Genomic DNA, 17895 nt, shown 5'->3' with positions numbered 1-17895 from the left:
CTTCAAAGTAACCACTGAGAAGACCAATGCTGATGCGGAACAGGAATTTAAATTTCCCATTCCTTAGTCATTTAACCTCAACAAACATTCTTAAGAGCTTCACAGTACTTTACAGATTAAATGAATCAATTGACACAAGAGTGAACGAGACAAAATATTGGCTTACACAATATTACCACCAAACAAATCTGTGGCAATCATGTCTCAGCAGGAAAGGAATTAATTTTGCTATGAATCTTCTATAATCTCATAACTGTTGGCTCTGTTGTACAAGGAATATATAGTTGATTATTTTAAGCTTTGTTGCAAACTCAACACATTCAACATAATACTGAGAAAGACAATGACCGCGATTTTTCCTCAGTCACAGGTGTACACACATTATACGATAACACTGAACAGCATTAGTCACAAACACCACATGAGGAAATTCCCATGATTTGATATTTTTAAGAGCTACTGAAGCTTAGTGACTGAAAGGCTGCAAGCACACCTCTTACTTTCATTGTCTCTGCTTTCTAACAGCTGAGGCCCGCAAACATGTAGCAGCCATAACCTGAATCAGTAAACCTCAACTCTACCACGAAAACTGATCTGCCACAACTTGTGACTTTTGTAGGCCCAAAACACAGAGACCCAATAAGCTCACTCTGTTATAATCACAGCTTGGGAAATTATAACTTCAGAAATGTGGAGCACAAGTCTGAGTGACTGTGAGAACTAGCCTAATAAGAGCAAAAATACAGGGACCAGTTACTGAAAATGGCCATGCTCTTTTTTTTGCTTTTTTTATCTTATACATGAAGCTAACATGTGAGAGTAGCTGAGCAGAGATTCAGCAGAGCAGAGAGTTTACATACAGTATATGACCCCATGATCACAGAAAACAGTCCTCACAAACACTATAACCTTCCTCTCATTAGCCTGTACCTCTGCCCTGGGCTGGAGACACTGCAGAACTGAAAACAGCTACAGTCTTTCTTATTTAAACCAACAAATATCCTGCACACAACAATAATCTTGGCCGTGAAATACAGTAAATGAGCACCTATGTCATGGTCCGCTGTTTGATAAATTGCCCTTGAATGTGCTATTAGGATATAATGACCAACCTGTGGGTGCTTGTTGATTCATGCTGCTGCAGGACAAACCGCAGAGCCCAGTAGCCATCGGCAGCTGTCATTCATGTTCTATGTCTAGCTCTTCTGAAGAACTCTCTCAATTCACATAAAGATGCATAGCTCAGAGCAAAACTCTGCCCGTCTATCACCTCAATGCAGCAGCTGCGACCTGCATACAGCGGGACTTCACAGCGGCTGACTTGTGATAGACTGTGCATTCACTGCAACAATGTTACATCAATTTACTTCAGAGAGATAAATGGGCCTAAAGAGCAACAAATAAATACTCACAAGAGCGAGAATGATTTGCACGTTCGTTAATTACACATATGAAGGCGGTTTTAGGGCGTCGTGTTACTCTTCGACTCAGATGACCTTTTTTGTGTTGCACTTGTACTGTCTTTTACTGATGCAATGCTCCCACCAGTCTGCATACACCCACACACATGCAAACACAAAATGCAATTATCTAGGTCTCCTCCATGGGGTCTATGGATAGACAAAGAGCTAGAGGCCTCGCTTGCCACATTTCTTTCATTGTACAGACTTTTGATTTAGACTGAGCCATGAAGGACAAAAACACTATTGTTATGCTAAATAGTGAGAGCTAAAAGGCAGATGTGACATACTTGAATTTACAGTCCTGAAAGTACAGCTACATCAGACACCAATCCAGCTAAGAACATATCCACTCCCATTAAGGAAGATGTCATTTTCTTTTCTGTCATCTCATACTCTTGGTGGATTAAAAAAAACAGCACATCGTATATACGTTAACTTTGGAAGTCTTCTGCCACCGAAATAAAGAAGTCATTGTCTGAATGTTTTACGTTTCACTTACGATAAATGGATAAATTCAGTACTTCCATGCATGCCAAGCGACATACTCAAGCTAAAAAGAGGACTGAATACAATCTGCACACTAAGAGATAGGTCATGGGGACAGTTATATGTGCATATGGTCCTCTGGGAAAGGCCTTATTCTGTGAAACAAGTGTGTCAAAATATGCACAAGCTTGTATTAAATGTGACACAAACTTAAACAAATAATACTGAAATATTTGCTGTGTTTACGCTAAAATGCAGCACTTGACACTCTTCTCCACTCTCTTTTCTATGCAGTACAGTAACATCAGAGACGATGTTGCAGTTTCAGTTAGATACAATGTGATCTGCTTGAGTCTGTGTTTGTATAAGTTTGCTGTGATCTATATCAGAAGAACCATATTTATTGGTGTTTTCTTTTCTTCTTTGGCTGGAAACCCACAGCTCCCCGCTGACTGAGTCCTGAAGAACAGGCTCAGGTGCTGAGCTCCGTATGGAGCATGTTTTTCAGGCAGCCCTTAGGAACTGGAAGACAACAGCTTCATCACTTTGAGAGCTGTACAGTGTGTACGTTCAATCCCCTGATTGACACACGTGGGAGCTCGTACTCAAGAGGGATTCAAGTTAAGTTTTGGATGTGTGCTAAGAGGGTCTGAAATCTATGTTTTGTCCCAGACAAAGCTGCTTATGCAGCAGTTCAAGGTTCAAGGCCAGCACATAATGACCTGTAATGTGGATGCACTGACGTGGTCTTACAGCACTTAATATGAAAGGGAAATACAAGAGTCAGCGTTGATATTGGGTCCCTGCTGAATGAAAGAAGGAGCTCAAAGGGACAAGAGGATGTCAAGGGACTGGCTGTTTATCTGTCTGTGTGAAAGACTATGTAGAAACTGGCATGGTTGGGGACCAGGCGGGGTCTGAAAAGAAACAGTGATGAGATCAATAGCACAGAGTAAGAAGCATCTAAGTTACAATGGAGCACCAGAGAAACATTGTCTATGTTGTTGGGCACTTTGGAATAAATAAAAGAGATTTACAGAGGCCCAAGAGAGCAGGCGTGGCAAATTATACAGTGAGGTGGCCGTGCCAGTTTGATCACGTCACTGACAAGCTTTGCTAAGCGGCAGAAGAACTGACGTGGGATGTTTGGGTTGTTCAAGGAACTCAAGAGGTAATAAGGTGCATTTTGTGTTACCTCTCTAATGGGATGACGAGTTTAAAAGGCAGAGTGAGTGTGGCAAAATCAAGACGAGAGGGGGGCATTCGTGTCTCATGAGTACAGGATAAGAGGATTTAAGAAGGTGGCAGTACAGAGCACACATCATGTTCTAGGCCACAACACTTGAGTGAAAGTACAAAGGTGTGTGCCATTCACTGGTAGTCAAGTAGTCTTTTTATTATATATGTGACACATTCTCTAATTGGCTCAAAACATTATGTCATAAGTATGGAAGACGAGCTGCCTCACGTTTTGAAGTTGTGCTGCAGGCTGACCGGCATGTGAAATTAGTTTTATACACAAGTAAAGGAGTGGCTCCATAACGAGCACTGGGAGGTGTTTCAGCTCAAGTTGCAGACAATGAAACTACTTCATAATTTAAGTAGCACAGACACGTTTTGCCCCATGAAGAGCAAGAAAGACACTCTTTGATGCATTCGAGCTAGTGGCTCTGTCCAAATGAAGTCTGTCACTAAACAGTTCACAAGGTTTAAACACAAATGTGTGTCTGTGCATTCATAATCATTTGTTCAAAATCAGTCATTACTGCATGTATTTGCGTGCAGCCTGCTGCATCAGCGCCAGTGCAACAGTATGCTGCACTGTTCTTAATAACTGCCATAGCTTGAACAAAATAATGATCCTTGATTTTCCTTTGTGAATTCTTACAACAAGCCATATGGGAGGAGGAGGGGCAGAGAGAGTATTAAACAGTATAAATACTACCGATTACCATCAGTGACAATGACAGTGACAACAGTGACCAATGTCCACTCAAGAACCACTTGTGTATGAGTATAAACAAAAGAATAAAACCATAAAATGCTGAGTGATAAAGTTGACTATTCTGTATTTTCAACAACAACCCCGTTGATTCCAGGTAAGGACCACAACACCCACTGTTATCCCTTTTCCTGCAGTGGAGATGCATGTGTGCATATACAGGACTTGGACTACGACAAGCTATGCCAAAGTGTGGGGTATTAAAGCCTTAAAGCAGGGCGTGAACCTAAATATAGCCTAGGAACCAATTTGCTTAGGGCAGCCTGATTTTCCACACGTGATACCGGTGATAAAGGCCGCTGTCCCTGGTCCTGAAACTGCACCGGGTCCATGAAAAGCAGGTGCTCGGTGTTCATGTAAGAAGCCAAGACCATTTTGGAAAACGCAAATCTACATATGAAGCCGAGTAAGAAAAGGGATGCATTAAAATGTGCCTAAAACGCTAAAAGTAGAATATAATGCGGGTTTGCAGGTTGCAGATACTTCGATACACACAAACTGCAATTCCTCATAAGCAACAGCGCGAGGCGCATGTCTGATGCAGTTCAGGGGAACGAGAATATGAGAGAGAAAGAGAGAAAGACAGTTTGATTGATCATGTGGGCTATGGGAGCCTGCGAGAGTTGTCGAAAATTGCTGCATAGACGCCCCTTAGGCACCTATCCGGTACCCACTGACTCCAAACCATGCTGTGGCCATAATAACTACAATTCAGCAGAGTACACGTTACCAAAAGCCCTAAGCCAGGGGCTGTTAACAGACCGTTCATTCTTCCGGGTTGGACTTCACCGGTAATCCACAATACATTAACTTACCGCAGTCCTCACACAAGATCTTCCCAACATCCTTTTTTAGGTTCTTTCCACTCGTGTCCAGAGGCGCAAACGATGCCTTGAAAACCAAGGGCTCGTCAGTGGGGTCCATGAAAAAAATGTACTTGTGGTTCTTCTTCACTTTGGTGCACGGAGCCTCAGATCCAAATTCCCCTACGGTGACGAGCTGTTCTCGCTCCAGACCCCCGCTGTTTAGGGGCCAAACATCCAGCACTTTGACATTTACACGGTACGGCTCCGAGGAGACGTTCACAGGCGTAGACTGCACCTTTCCCTCGATCACCACGGCGGATTTGTAAGCCTGGTCCTGCAGGGAATTCAAACTCGGGGAGTAGCAGGCGAATGAGACCCCGATGACCAGCATGGATAAATGTACTGAATCAAGCCTCATGCCGCCTGCTTTGGCTCGGTGGTCGCTGGTCGCGTTGCGGCAGGGCTCTCTCGGCTGCGGGGCGATGGCGATGGAGCTGGGTTGAATGAAGTGACAGCAAGTAGGCTCCAGTAGCACGGCAGCGCGGCAGACCTTGCATAAGTGTCCATGCCATCGGGATCCGCTGCTTTTTCGAGTGATTTTCAGTGGGTAAACAGCAGCTTTGAAAAGGGGGGAAACCGCGGGATGATGCTGGGTTTCAAATCCAGTCACTGCTTTCTGCTAATAATAAGGCATTGTAGATAGGCTAAGCAAGGAATTGGCGGATTCTCCCCTCCAGGAGATGCCCCCTATGCTGCCATAGTAGCCTTAACTGCAAGACGACGCCACTCTTATCTTTGCCCAAAAATTGCAGTGGTGAGGTACCGCTATGATGGTTTTCTGTATCATCTGCAGCGGAGGGAAAAGACGCAAAATGCTGCAGTGAACCCCAAGTTTGGTAGTCCGGTCGCAAAACATAAGCCACGTTTCATTCCAAAAAATAAAACAAGATTTGTGTTCGGCAGCTATAACGCTAATACGGTGCCTTCCACCGCGGCTCTCTCTCCGCCTCCCCCACCAGCCACAGACGGAGAGAAAATAACGCCGATTGCCAAGGGGCTCCGTCAACAAAAAACGCAGGATTGGAGCACTGAGATGCAGGCAAACGATGGACCAAAGGGTCGATCTCCTCACTCCCAAACCCAGTTACTGTATGCCAATCAATCCATGGTGGTTCATCAGCGGTGATCTCACGTTATAACGAAACAAACGAAATCCTAAATCCATGGCTGTCCCTCCTCAAAATCGCATCTTACTGTAGCCAAGGCATCACTCCAAAAATGAAAAAGATTCTCATGACAAAACATGCAGCCGCATATAGTCCGGTGGGCCGAGAAAAATCATATGGCTGCGATGACTAAGGCTGCGAAAGCATTTCAGATTCTTCAAGAGACTGTTTTGAATGAGTTTTGCGTCTCATCCCATTAAGTCATGCCCTGCATTCAGGTCACATTCGCTGCTCTGCCTCTAAAAAAAAAACTGATGTTGAAGCACCGCATTAAATCCATACAGCTAAAACAGCTGCAATGTTAGGGTCCAAAGCGGGCGAAAGCTATTTTCATCACTTGAGATGGAGAAAAGTCAATGAAAATATGCTCCTCTCTGCTTTTAGATTTATAAGTGAAAGGGTTCACGTGATAACGCAGCTCTGACAGAGCACTTTGACAAGAGGCTGGACGAACTGAGAGACACGATTCGTCACGGGCCATAGCAGCACGTTGGACTACCGTCAGTGGCAATGTTTAGGTAAAGTTATAATTGTGATGGTTTGGTGCGGTTTAGCTTAAATGCCAAATAGAATGCGGATGCAGGATGTTGTAGTGACAGTATTCACAAAGAGCGACATCTGCTGACCGCAGTGTATTTATGAGCAACTTGACACATACTTGCTGTAAATGCTGCTGTAAATCAAACAGCAGTGGGGGGAAAGCAGGACATCAAATCTGACTGTCCAATAAAATATTCTCAGTGTGGACTGAGACCGCCTAACTGTGTTATCAGAGGCCTGTATGGTCTAGGGGTAGTATGAGCCCATGAGTATCAGGACAAAGTAATTAGTGCTGCACATTTACAAATTACAAATACAGCTCCATGTTTTCTCATAAGGATATGAAAGTGTCCATGCCTGTGCCATGCCCTGCAGACCTGTCACTGACCTGGCTGCTCTCCATGGTGCTGAAAGTGTACGAGGCCTATAAATTAGACCTTACACAAGGCTGCTGATATAAGACACTGGCACAAAATCCTTTATCATTGTGTGAATTGCAGCCCTTTTATCTTGTAACAAAAGCTTCCAAAGTGCTTTGGTAACAGCACTTTTTTAACACCAGCCCAGAACAGACACACATCGGAGTACGGGTGTATCACCCAGATCTTAAAATGCTGCAAAAGTGATAGAAAAGGCATAATATCGACCCAGAGATTGTGCTTTTAACGTGGTGATGACAGCAGCAGCGGTCACATACATCTTTAGGGCACTGTCCTCCATTACAGTTGCACAAAAATGTTGTCCTACCTGTTACAATCTGAAGGCAAAGCTGCAATTCCCCGGTATCACCAAGGGGAGGCGTGAGTGTACCGAGCTCCTATGCGTGTTGACATCAGAGGTGAAAGCGTGCGGCGTTGAACTTGTGCGTGTGTCGCTCTCCGTGCCACGACTCGCCGTTTCTTGTCCATCTTGTGAAGCGAGCAGGAGCAGTCTGCCGTGCAGTCATTAAGGCCTCCGAGCGCATTCACATGTGTCTTTTGCCTTGTCTGGTCTCCTGCTGCGCGCCGTCGAAGCTGTAAGGCGCTCCTCCGTCTGCAGACGGAGTGGTGTAAAGGTAGGTTGTGGGATCTCGCTTGGTGGAATGACGCTTTATTTACATGTCACTCGGATGGTTACTGTCCTGCAGCATTTAAGTGTCATAACGCGCAGCCCAGCATATGGCATCGCTTCGCAGAGTTTTACAGAAGGATAACACACAACATGCAGTCGTGCGTCTGGTCTAAAATAATAACGGAGCTGCGTTTGGAGCAGCGCCACAGCATTCCTGAGTCGGGATGTAGGGCAAAACTTTGTGAGGTGACCACAGCGCCTGCCTTTTACAAAACTGTGACGACACCTTTTTTTGAGGCTGAAATCTGCGTTGGACGTGGCCTCGGAATTCGAAAGAAGCGCTTTTGCGGATTCATATTTCTGATTAAAATGTTCTGAAAAATACTGATTGATGATAGTATAATTAAATGGACGGGCTGTTTGTGGTGTGTCTGGGCAGCTGATAAACGACTGCATAGAGGCAGGGTCTGTAAAGCCTATAAATTAGACAGAAATGGCCTGATAGTCATTATTTGGATTAGAAAATCGGATGATATTCTGTATGGGGATTTTTTTTAATGGGCAATTGAGGCCCCACGAGGAAAAACGATATTGTGTCTTGCACGGCAGACATCCAAATTGATATTTACCACCGAAATAACAAAACCTCGTCTGGGTTTCAGTAGGCCTATAACAAGATCCTCAGGAATTATTTACTTATTTTATGCGCATCTAGACTCGTATTTATCACATACATCGAACTGACTGAGGAAAACAAGAAAAGAAAAAGAAAGAGCGCTTCACAAAAGAGTGACACAATAGGGTCAGCTGCTTCCTTGCTTTAACTATAGCAATAGAGTGAAATTAATGCAAAGAATTAAAAGCTTGGACTCAACAATATAATATTAAAAGTACGCTGAGGATAAACCAACCAAACTGCCAACGTGCACAACCCTCATTTCTGCACAAACAGCCCACGCATGCCTTTATTCTGAACAGAATGACACAAGTCAGATAAATTGACATCTCTTTATTATTTACCTTTAATTTCTTTTTGCTCACTTTAATATTTTTGTCTCTCTAAATTTACTTATAATGAGATCACTTTTTTTTTTTTACTTCTGGATTTGTCCCTGACAAGAAGTGATGGCTGCTGTAGAGCTGATCAGGAATCAATAAGAGGCTGGGCATATTTATACAAGTTTATACAACAAATCTAAACAGATTCAGTGCAAGGTTAAATAAAGTTATGGGGAAGAGGGAATCAGCTAAACTGCGGTAGGCCTAACCCCTACAGGCCGGCTGCATGGAGGCAGACAGCGGCTGACACGTAAGAGTGCACAGTGAGCTTTATGTTTTCTTTATGTCTTCTTCACTGATTCTCAGTAGGCTCGTTTATTTTTTAGCATGTTTATTATTGCTGTTTTACGGTTAATGATCGTTATATTATCAATTATAATGTCGCCTCTCTAATACTACTTTTTTTAAAAAAAATATATGTATATATTTCTTTATTATTTCTTTGGTCTAATAATTACGACCACAAAATGGAAATGATTGCTTCACCTTCGCCTTTCTTCAACATTCTCACTCAACATTACAATACTCATCCAACGTAGGAATTATAGTCTCATTAAGTTTAGAATTATTCCAGTGTTGCACTCAATAAATTGTGGAAATCTTTACAATCTTTACAAAAGTTTGTTAAGTTGTTGGGGTTTTATTTTATTCATTTATATCGCCTTAAAGTGACAAGCAACATTTGAACTATAAAATATTTTAAATAATATATTTTTACTGTGTAACAATAATCAAGAGTTATCAGTATCTACAAATAAAAAGGAAAGTCTATACTCTTAAATAAGTTGGGGGGGGTTGTGTTTTAGATTACAAAGTGTTTTATTTTCTTGATTGGACAACTTTAATTTGTACTACTGAACTCCACTCAGGCCTTCAGACAGCCTTATGGACGACAGCTGTTCACGCTAAATTGTAACCGTTTATTTTATTATCATAATTATTATTATTTATTCTTAGCAGTTCTGTCAATGTGGTACCTTTTTTTTATTTTTAGTAGAAAAAATAAATTAAAAAAATAATGTACATGTTGGGTCCTGAAATAAAATGTTCACAGTTCAGATTGGTCCATTTGTCATTGAATAAAATCTACTTGTTTCGAGCTAAATACTTTTTTAAAGATCAATGCTCCTCCTTTTAAGATGAATACTTCTGATGTGTAGAACGAATATTGACTCAAAGAGCTGGAAATGAGTGCGTAATTTTAAAAGAGTGAAGTTGCTGTTCATCCTTTCTGTTTAGAGTTTGATGAGACCAGCGGATATGGACACTGTACGCTTACAGACATTTACAAACACGCTTTTCAAAATAAATCGACCTAAAAGGAGGTAGAAGGAGGGAGGCATCCACAGACCTGCAGAATAATCACACAGGCGTGGTCTGTTTCACAATGCAAAGCTGCAGTTATACGTGACATTCTCTTATACTGGTTTGATGTCTCATATAAAACTCTGGTGTCGTTCTGTCATAAATTTAAAAAAAATGGCCTTATTTGTTCACTCCTTATGAAACATGATTTGAGTGGAGTGCAAGTTGTGTGAGGGACATATTAAAACGCTCAATAATGATGTGCTTCAGTTGGCTCAAACGCATTAAAATATATCAAGGCCTGCATGTGTGTAGCCTATAGATGCTTCGTGTGAAAGGTCTGTACAGTTAAATGTGTTTGCAGGTGGTAAAGAAGGAAGAAAGTATCGTCAGCATGGGAACAGTAAGTGCCCAACAACAGGTAAATGTGTGTAGCCTGTTTAAATGTGTTGATTTGGTAACCCCTTTTTAGAAGTAACAACTCCACAAGTAGAAACTGAAGGCCTGATTGCATTTTTTCAGCTATTTCAAAAGCAATAAGATCGCATAATCGTCTATAAGATGATCTAACAGACAATTTTATTTGACTGTGCATAGGCCTTGGTGGAAACGAGGACATGCTTTGGTCGTTTCATGCGATGGCAATCGATTTTTGTAGCGTAAAGACGCCTGGAAATGTACAATAAGAGCACAATGAATTATGCCTATTATTTCCAGACTATCAAACATATATTAGTACAAATTAGATTACGAACTTATGCGGTTATGGACCCCCCACAAAAAAAATAATTAATTATTTTTTTTAAATCAAATAAATAAAAAGCAGCTCTGACTCAGTCACTCATCGTTAAGTGCGACTGCAACGTGCGATCAGCTGGCGGCGTGTGCAGCTAAACTACTGAGAGGTTTTGCGGGCCGGTGAGGAGCACACACACTCTCCAGCCTGGGTGAGGCCTGGTTATAAGGACACAAGGGAAACCGCCTGGTGACTATCCTGGTGTCGTTCTAAGGTGTGGACTCCAGCCATGATCATAACCAGTCAAATAAACGTGAGGCCAGACACTAGAAATAGTGCCACTGTGCCGCTCCTGGTAGGTTACAGGCCCCGCATGCTGTAGGCCGAGCCGGACTCACTGAAGGCCTGCTGAGTACACAGGTGGACTTGTTATTAACGTTACTTAAAAACGTTTTGACACATTTATTTGCCCCACGAATGTGTTGCGCGTCGAATTTATTCAAGCTGACACGTCAGTGCAAGAAGAAACAGCCCCTTTATACACGTCCTCTTTAACGTGTAAGGAGGACATTTATGTCGCTTTTAATCTAACTAGAGGTGAGTCTGTATCATAACATCAGCTGCTAAGGACATTATGGTGAGGTAACTTTTGTATCCGTAAATAGCCTACTGTTTCTTAAACCACTGACATGTCTGTCTCTGTCTTTTCCCGACACGCCTTGGCAGCATTAATTGCCATATCAGGAAAGCAAAATCTGAATTTGACTTGTGAGAGAACAAGTTGTAATATAGTGTTTAAAAATAAATAGTGTTGTTGTTTTAGGTCTTTTCCCACCAGAAGTATTACCTTTTAATGATTGAAATAAATGACACTGCGGTGTCATTTCATTTCAGGTTAAATTATTTACCCTGTACATGTATTAAAGGTTAACATGGACTAAGCCGGGATCACATGTGAATCCTGTTGGCTGTACAGGACTGGTAGGCCTATTGGGCAAATACATGATTTATTCATCGTTAGTAGTCTTGTTATTTTAATACTAGCCAAATGCCTATACAGCGCCGTTAAATATTTAAAAAATTAAATAATTTGGTTTTGTGGCCTAAAGACTAGATGGGACTCGAAACGCAAAGTTTAAGGATGAAGCTTGACTGCCATGATACAATTTTCTTATGATCGTAAGAAGTCAATGTTTTCTGGATCAAAACAACAATATTCAGCAAAACAACAAGAACAACACAATTCTTGCACTTAAAATTGGGAGTAATATTTTTTTGACAGATATCCACAGCTACTTCAGAACTTTTAAAATCACATGAAACGTGAATAGAGACGTGTGATATATCCCACTGGTGCTTTGGAAGGGAAATCCATTTACTTTTATACATATCACTAGCTCTCTTTAAAACAGAGGGCCAGCAAGGGTTTTTCCAAGTAGCAACATTTCCAGAAGCTGCATCGACAAACCGAAACCTAACCAGACTATTGGAAAAGCATTTCTTCTGAACGACCATAGGTTTCATTTTCAACTGAAGTGACAGCTCATGACATTACATATTGCGGGAGACAACACAGCATCCTCGCTTTTGCGTTAACGTCTCCCCCTCGCCCTTTTCTACCTCTCTGTGTAGATCTCGCGAGAGCTCCGGCGTTCGCTGTGGCTGGCCGTGGCTTTGCAGCAGACAGAGGGAGAAGGCAGGCAGGCAGCATCATGGCGGACAGAGACAGTGGAAGTGAGCAGGGAGGAGCAGCCATGGGCCCAGGCTTCGGTTCCATGCATCTAGCGGCAGGAGGGGCGGGCTCGTCTTCCGGGCTCCAGCATGAGACGCAAGAGCTGGCGTCGAAGCGGGTTGACATCCAAAACAAACGTTTCTATTTGGACGTTAAGCAGAACGCGAAAGGCCGCTTCTTAAAGATAGCAGAAGTCGGGGCCGGTGGAAACAAGAGCCGCCTCACTCTCTCCATGTCCGTGGCGGTCGAGTTCCGTGACTACTTGGGAGACTTCATCGAACATTATGCCCAGCTGGGTCCGACCAACCCAGGACTGGTACAGGACGAACCCAGGCGAGCACTCAAAAGCGAGTTCTTGGTCCGAGAAAATCGGAAATACTACATGGATCTGAAAGAGAACCAGAGGGGACGGTTTCTGAGGATTCGACAGACCGTTAACCGGGGGCCCGGTTTGGGATCCACGCAAGGCCAGACGATTGCCTTGCCTGCCCAGGGACTTATTGAGTTTCGTGACGCTTTGGCTAAACTTATTGACGATTACGGTGTAGAGGACGAACCTGCGGAGTTGCCCGAAGGGTCATCATTGACTGTGGACAACAAACGTTTTTTCTTCGACGTCGGATCCAATAAGTACGGTGTGTTCATGAGGGTAAGCGAGGTGAAGCCAACGTACCGCAACTCAATTACGGTGCCCTACAAAGTGTGGTCCAAATTTGGGAATACTTTCAGTAAATATGCCGAGGAGATGAAGAAGATCCAGGAGAAGCAGCGGGAGAAAAGGGCATGCGAGCTGCAGCAACAAGAGGAGATGCAGGCGGACGATGGGGACGAGGATTGATATAGAGAGCAAAAAAGATGCAAAAGTAATGAAAATAACAAGAGAAATATAATTAAAAACTCTACTGTATAAAGAAAGAAATCTAAAGATTTAACTGTAATGGTTTAACTCCAAGGGAGCATCACCCACAATATAGGAAACCTCCACAACCTGACAGTTATGACATGTTGTCACTCATCGCTGGATGTTACCCCACTTATCCACCATTAATACAGTAACAGGCTGCTAAACAAAGTAATAACATTATATTTGAACATTGTTTCCTACTTGACAAACAATATTGAACTGAGTGTTTATTTCCCTTATTAACAGAAAACTTTTGTACCAGTTAAAGTTACTGTAAAAAAAAGTGTTTGCAATGTTCAAATGGAATTATTGCCGAGTTTCGAGGAAAAAGCGTTTCCTTTTCATGTGAGCTAATGACTTCAGCACAAATCAGATATTTTAATTTTTAAACCAAAATTCAAAAACTTTGTAAAAGGTTGTCACATGTACTTGCCATCCTATTTACCTTTACCTGTGAGTAGAGATGTGTTTACACATAAATCATATGAGGGCTAGGCCTGCTTTGGAAAACTGGTTAGTTGTCATGCAGTATAAAAGGAACATATAGGCATTTTCATGAAATGAAATAAGTGCTATTTGTTGTGCAATATACATTGCATAAAAATCAAATATATTGAACTGGTCGATGGATCTTAACATGATGACATTTGCCAGAGGCATTCAAAGAAATATTAATATTGTAATTTTGTTTCAGTTGAAACTGTTGCCATGCAGATGGATATATTATAGACTACCTTTGTGTCTCGTTGTTAATGCAATGTGTTCATTTTAAAGGTACTAAATGTGTATTTGATAGAGGAAATGCAGTAACAACATGTAGCAAATGGCCTGAATTGCAGACTACTTAACAAGACAACCACCGTACCCATACTGTGCTGATTGGCTTAGTGGTCTGAAAAAAAAAGAGGCAAAATTCAGCAGAGCATTATTGGTTAGTACATATGAAACAGAAACATTTTGTGATCTTGTACAGTCATAAAAGTCCAAATGGTGCCAAGGAGTGCTGTTGCTGCATGTTAAATCTGCACTGAAATAGATTTCGTTGGTCTCCCAAAATATTGGCTCAAGGACCCTTCCATATGTATCTTTATCTGCCTATAGTGTACGAATCTCAAGTTTGAGTACCGACTGATTTTTTCCATCCAAAGGCTTGGTGTAGTTGTAGTGGAAGTTGTTTCAAAGCGTGATTGTGAAAGGAGTGACCTTGCGAACTGTAATCAAAATATCACCATCACACAATGAGGAGGGCCACTGAGGTGCATGCCTGGATAAGCCAAGGTGAAAAGGGTTCAATTCACCTGTTGGTGAACTTCCAGCTGTGTGTCAATGGATGTGCCCATTCCAACAAGGTTAAGATCTGAAGATGTTAAGTTCAGTGGGGCTACTTTGGATACATACTCATAGCTCTACTTCTAGATTTGTAAGCCCAGATATCTACCTTGGGGTGATGAGATTCAGTTTTGGTCTAATTGTAAATATTTGGGCTGCCACACGGAAAACAACTGGTTCAAAACCAGTTCAGTCGCATCTCATAGATGTGTGATAGCAGTTTTATAAACTCTGTCAGTAAACTCCAGAGAAACTGGCAACAATCAGATAATGTCAGATTTACCTCAGCATTGAATTAAATGATTGCTCCCATGTTTAGATTGACTGGAAACCAGCAAACTAGACTGTCCTTGACCACCTATTTTTGGAGCCTCTGGTATAGCCTAAACGATACCTGATCGGGAGCATCCTCTTCAGCATATAAACAACCTGGTGCCTTACACACTCCGCATGCTTACACGCTGGCCTGGTGCTTTGGATCGCAGTTTGGCTCCTTTTTATTGTTTCCTCTTTCTTTCTTTCTTCCATTTTTGTGTCTCAGCCCCCTTGTGTGCTAGTGCACGACTCGTGGTGCTAAAAGGGTTTGTTACAAACTCTTTAAGAAAAATTTTGAGCAGAATTCTTAACTTCTTTCTGCTACCTTCCTTCTTCCCTTACTCTATTGCCATCCCCATTCCCCAGCCATCCAGGTATCGGCCTACATGTAAACATGGAAGGGGGTGGTCACCTAGATGCAAGATGATGCAGAAGAGTTGGCTCTTCACTAACCAAGCGCATTAGCAGAGAGAGCAGGGGCTGACTGGGAACATCAGTAGCGGTGGGAAGCGATACACATTTTTGTCAGCAAGCCCCCTTGGAAATGCTCGTTCTGTGGCTTGGATAGTTCTGTGTAAGTTGTAAGTCGCTCAATTAATGGGGAGCAGCAAGCATGTCTTGTTTTGTTTTACGTTGTTTTACCTTTTCAGCGTTATTCCACATTATTTGTAATTTTGGAATGTTTTCGCCCACAAAAAATATATCTATTTTTTCTGTGCAACATTTCATCACTGTGTGCAATATCGTATGTGCCAATGGTGGCAATATATGTATATCAATTAAATATATGATTACTATTTGAAAGCATGTGGCTGAATTCCATGTTTATTTCTCATGAAGGAGTTGTATGCCTTTATTTGCACTTAAAGCTCCATCCTAGAGGAAAATATAGTAAACTGAGGTCTTAGCATCCTGTTGGGTCAAGCAGTTCACATAAGTACTTTAACTTGAAACAGAGCAATGTCACTGCAAGAATGCCTCTATAGGAAAATGGTTAGCTTGACTTATGGGTTGTTGAAGGTAGACTATAAACGTACAATGGAGTTTTTGTGAAGAGCAAAACTTAAAAAAAAAAAAAACAACAACAACAAAAAAAAAAAAACAGTGAAAATCTCCATTTTAGCTTTAAGCTAAGAAAAGGTGCTTCAGTCCAATCCTCATTAAGGTGTATGGTGAACTGTCTTCAGTGGTTGTTGTGTGTAGCACTTTGCTTTCCCAGGTCAATGAAACGCCTGACCAATTTGTTTATGATCTCAACGAAGAATGTCGTTCTCATTTCTGTTGGTTCTTTTTTTTTTCTTTCCTTTTTTTTTTAAAGAGGGTTTTTGATTTGCTCATTTGGTTTTGATGCATACAATATAATTTATGTACATTTGACAAATTTTAAAAATAAATTTAATTTACCCATAAGGGAAAAAAATCTACATTCAAAATGTATGTGTTTTTTTTTATGTTTCATTTCTTGTTGGAAGAGAAAAAAATTCCCAAAATGTCTACAATTCACTGTTGAAGAGTATGTATTATTTGGATGTAGTTTTGTCCACAATGTCTGACTCTACATTTGCAATGATTCTAATTACTAAAGCTTAATTTTACAGCCTTTAAAATGCAAACTTTGCAATGAGAAGTACGTGATCACCGATTTCTACTTAGAGATTTCTACATTAGTACTTAATGTGTGATATCAGGCTGTAAAATAAAGCATTGCTATGTTCTCTGATCATCCTGACTATGCAGTTTGTGATCATCTGTATGCAATGACTGTTGTTCTGTGAGCTTTACTGCTCATATAACAGAGATGGGAGTGTATACTAGTCGCGACCCAACAGACCTGGCGCATCTTTTAAGTTCCGTAACTTTTTGCAAATATATAATATAAATATATTTTTTTTTTATTTATTTTTTTTAAATCTGATGAGTTTTGAGGTTTGCCATATTGCTGCAGTGGCTAACACAAACAAGCCAAAAAAAAGCAGGTTGCCACATTTATTATTTGAAACTTTTATTAAGTCGGTTAGATGGTATTCTAAGATTTCATGTTCATGTTGGTAAAATGGTTTGATGCAGATGTTAAATACTTAAAATAGATCAGATATTGTCATTCAGCAGATCATGAGCAGTCTCAGTGTTGTTTCTGCTTCTGAAAACACTGTCAAGTTGTGATGACATATGGAGATAATGTATTTTATATTCCTGTAACGTCTTGACTGCCTACCAAAAGAAACCACATTAGAAAAAGGTCAATATAAGGCTGAGTTAAGTTTTTCTATTCCACCACCACAAACAGTCACTCTCCAGGGAGCTGAGTGCAGAGTCTGGACATGCTCAAAGGCGTTTCTGCAGGACATATGCATGATTGGGCTTTGTTGTCAAGTCGATGATCTCTTGGCTCCCCTGCTGGCCAGGAGGGAGGGTGAAAAAACTGAAGGAGATGTGCTAAATTCAGATGGACTCCAGCCCAGATGCCAACTCAGACTCTTGAGTTTGCTCCTTGTCCAAGAACCCACACTGGTTTAGGTCATCACGGCTTTCGAAGCCCGAGTGCAACACATCAGAGCTGGTGACGAATTGTATTTAGTCAAACCAAGACTATCTTTGTGAAAGCACAATGTATTCTATTGATGAAAGGCTATAGAAATCCTTTAATTTTAAATCATGTGATACTTAGAAGCACAATGGCAGGGACTGCGCACAGGAATGCTGCTAGGGGAGATTAATCGCAGGTTTAGTTTAGCCTGTTCCAGCTGACACACTGCTAGGTGAGAGAGACCTACTTGATTGAAATCATATTTTGTTGCTGTTGCAACATGGTCATCATCAACTGAGAACTCCCCGACAGCACCGAGTAGCATGAATGGCCGGTACGACATCCTGCCACTTTTTGCCCTTTGTGTATGAGGGCATGTGTGTATGTTTATTAGTGGTGTGGATGTTGCTGAGCT

The 17895-nt window shown here is 41.6% G+C and overlaps 2 protein-coding genes across 3 annotated transcripts in view; one reads left to right on the top strand and one right to left on the bottom strand.

The window, feature by feature from the left end:
- nrg2a (neuregulin 2a) overlaps positions 1 to 5384 on the bottom strand; it is a 68695-nt gene extending 63311 nt beyond the window's left edge. For both annotated transcript variants that reach the window (XM_046410405.1, XM_046410403.1), the window contains exon 1: positions 4767 to 5384. In XM_046410405.1, coding sequence (XP_046266361.1) covers positions 4767 to 5175 — 409 coding nt within the window. In that variant the 5' untranslated portion in view covers positions 5176 to 5384. The remainder of the gene's footprint in view (positions 1 to 4766) is intronic.
- Positions 5385 to 7424: 2040 nt separating this feature from the next.
- Positions 7425 to 16674, top strand: puraa (purine-rich element binding protein Aa). Its single transcript, XM_046410448.1, has 2 exons — positions 7425 to 7577; positions 12306 to 16674. Exon 2 carries the CDS (start codon positions 12386 to 12388, stop codon positions 13241 to 13243), a length of 858 nt encoding a protein of 285 aa, XP_046266404.1. The 5' UTR covers positions 7425 to 7577; positions 12306 to 12385; the 3' UTR covers positions 13244 to 16674.
- Positions 16675 to 17895: the final 1221 nt, after the last annotated feature.

This window comes from Scatophagus argus, chromosome 14 (genome assembly GCF_020382885.2).
Source record: "Scatophagus argus isolate fScaArg1 chromosome 14, fScaArg1.pri, whole genome shotgun sequence".
In the NCBI taxonomy this organism is placed as follows: Eukaryota; Metazoa; Chordata; class Actinopteri; family Scatophagidae; genus Scatophagus; species Scatophagus argus.
This window is presented reverse-complemented; position numbering and strand designations above follow the sequence as displayed.

Coding starts and splice junctions, on each gene's coding strand:
- puraa (XM_046410448.1), top strand. CDS start 12,386: ATGGCGGACAGAGACAGTGGAAGTGAGCAGGGAGGAGCAGCCATGGGC.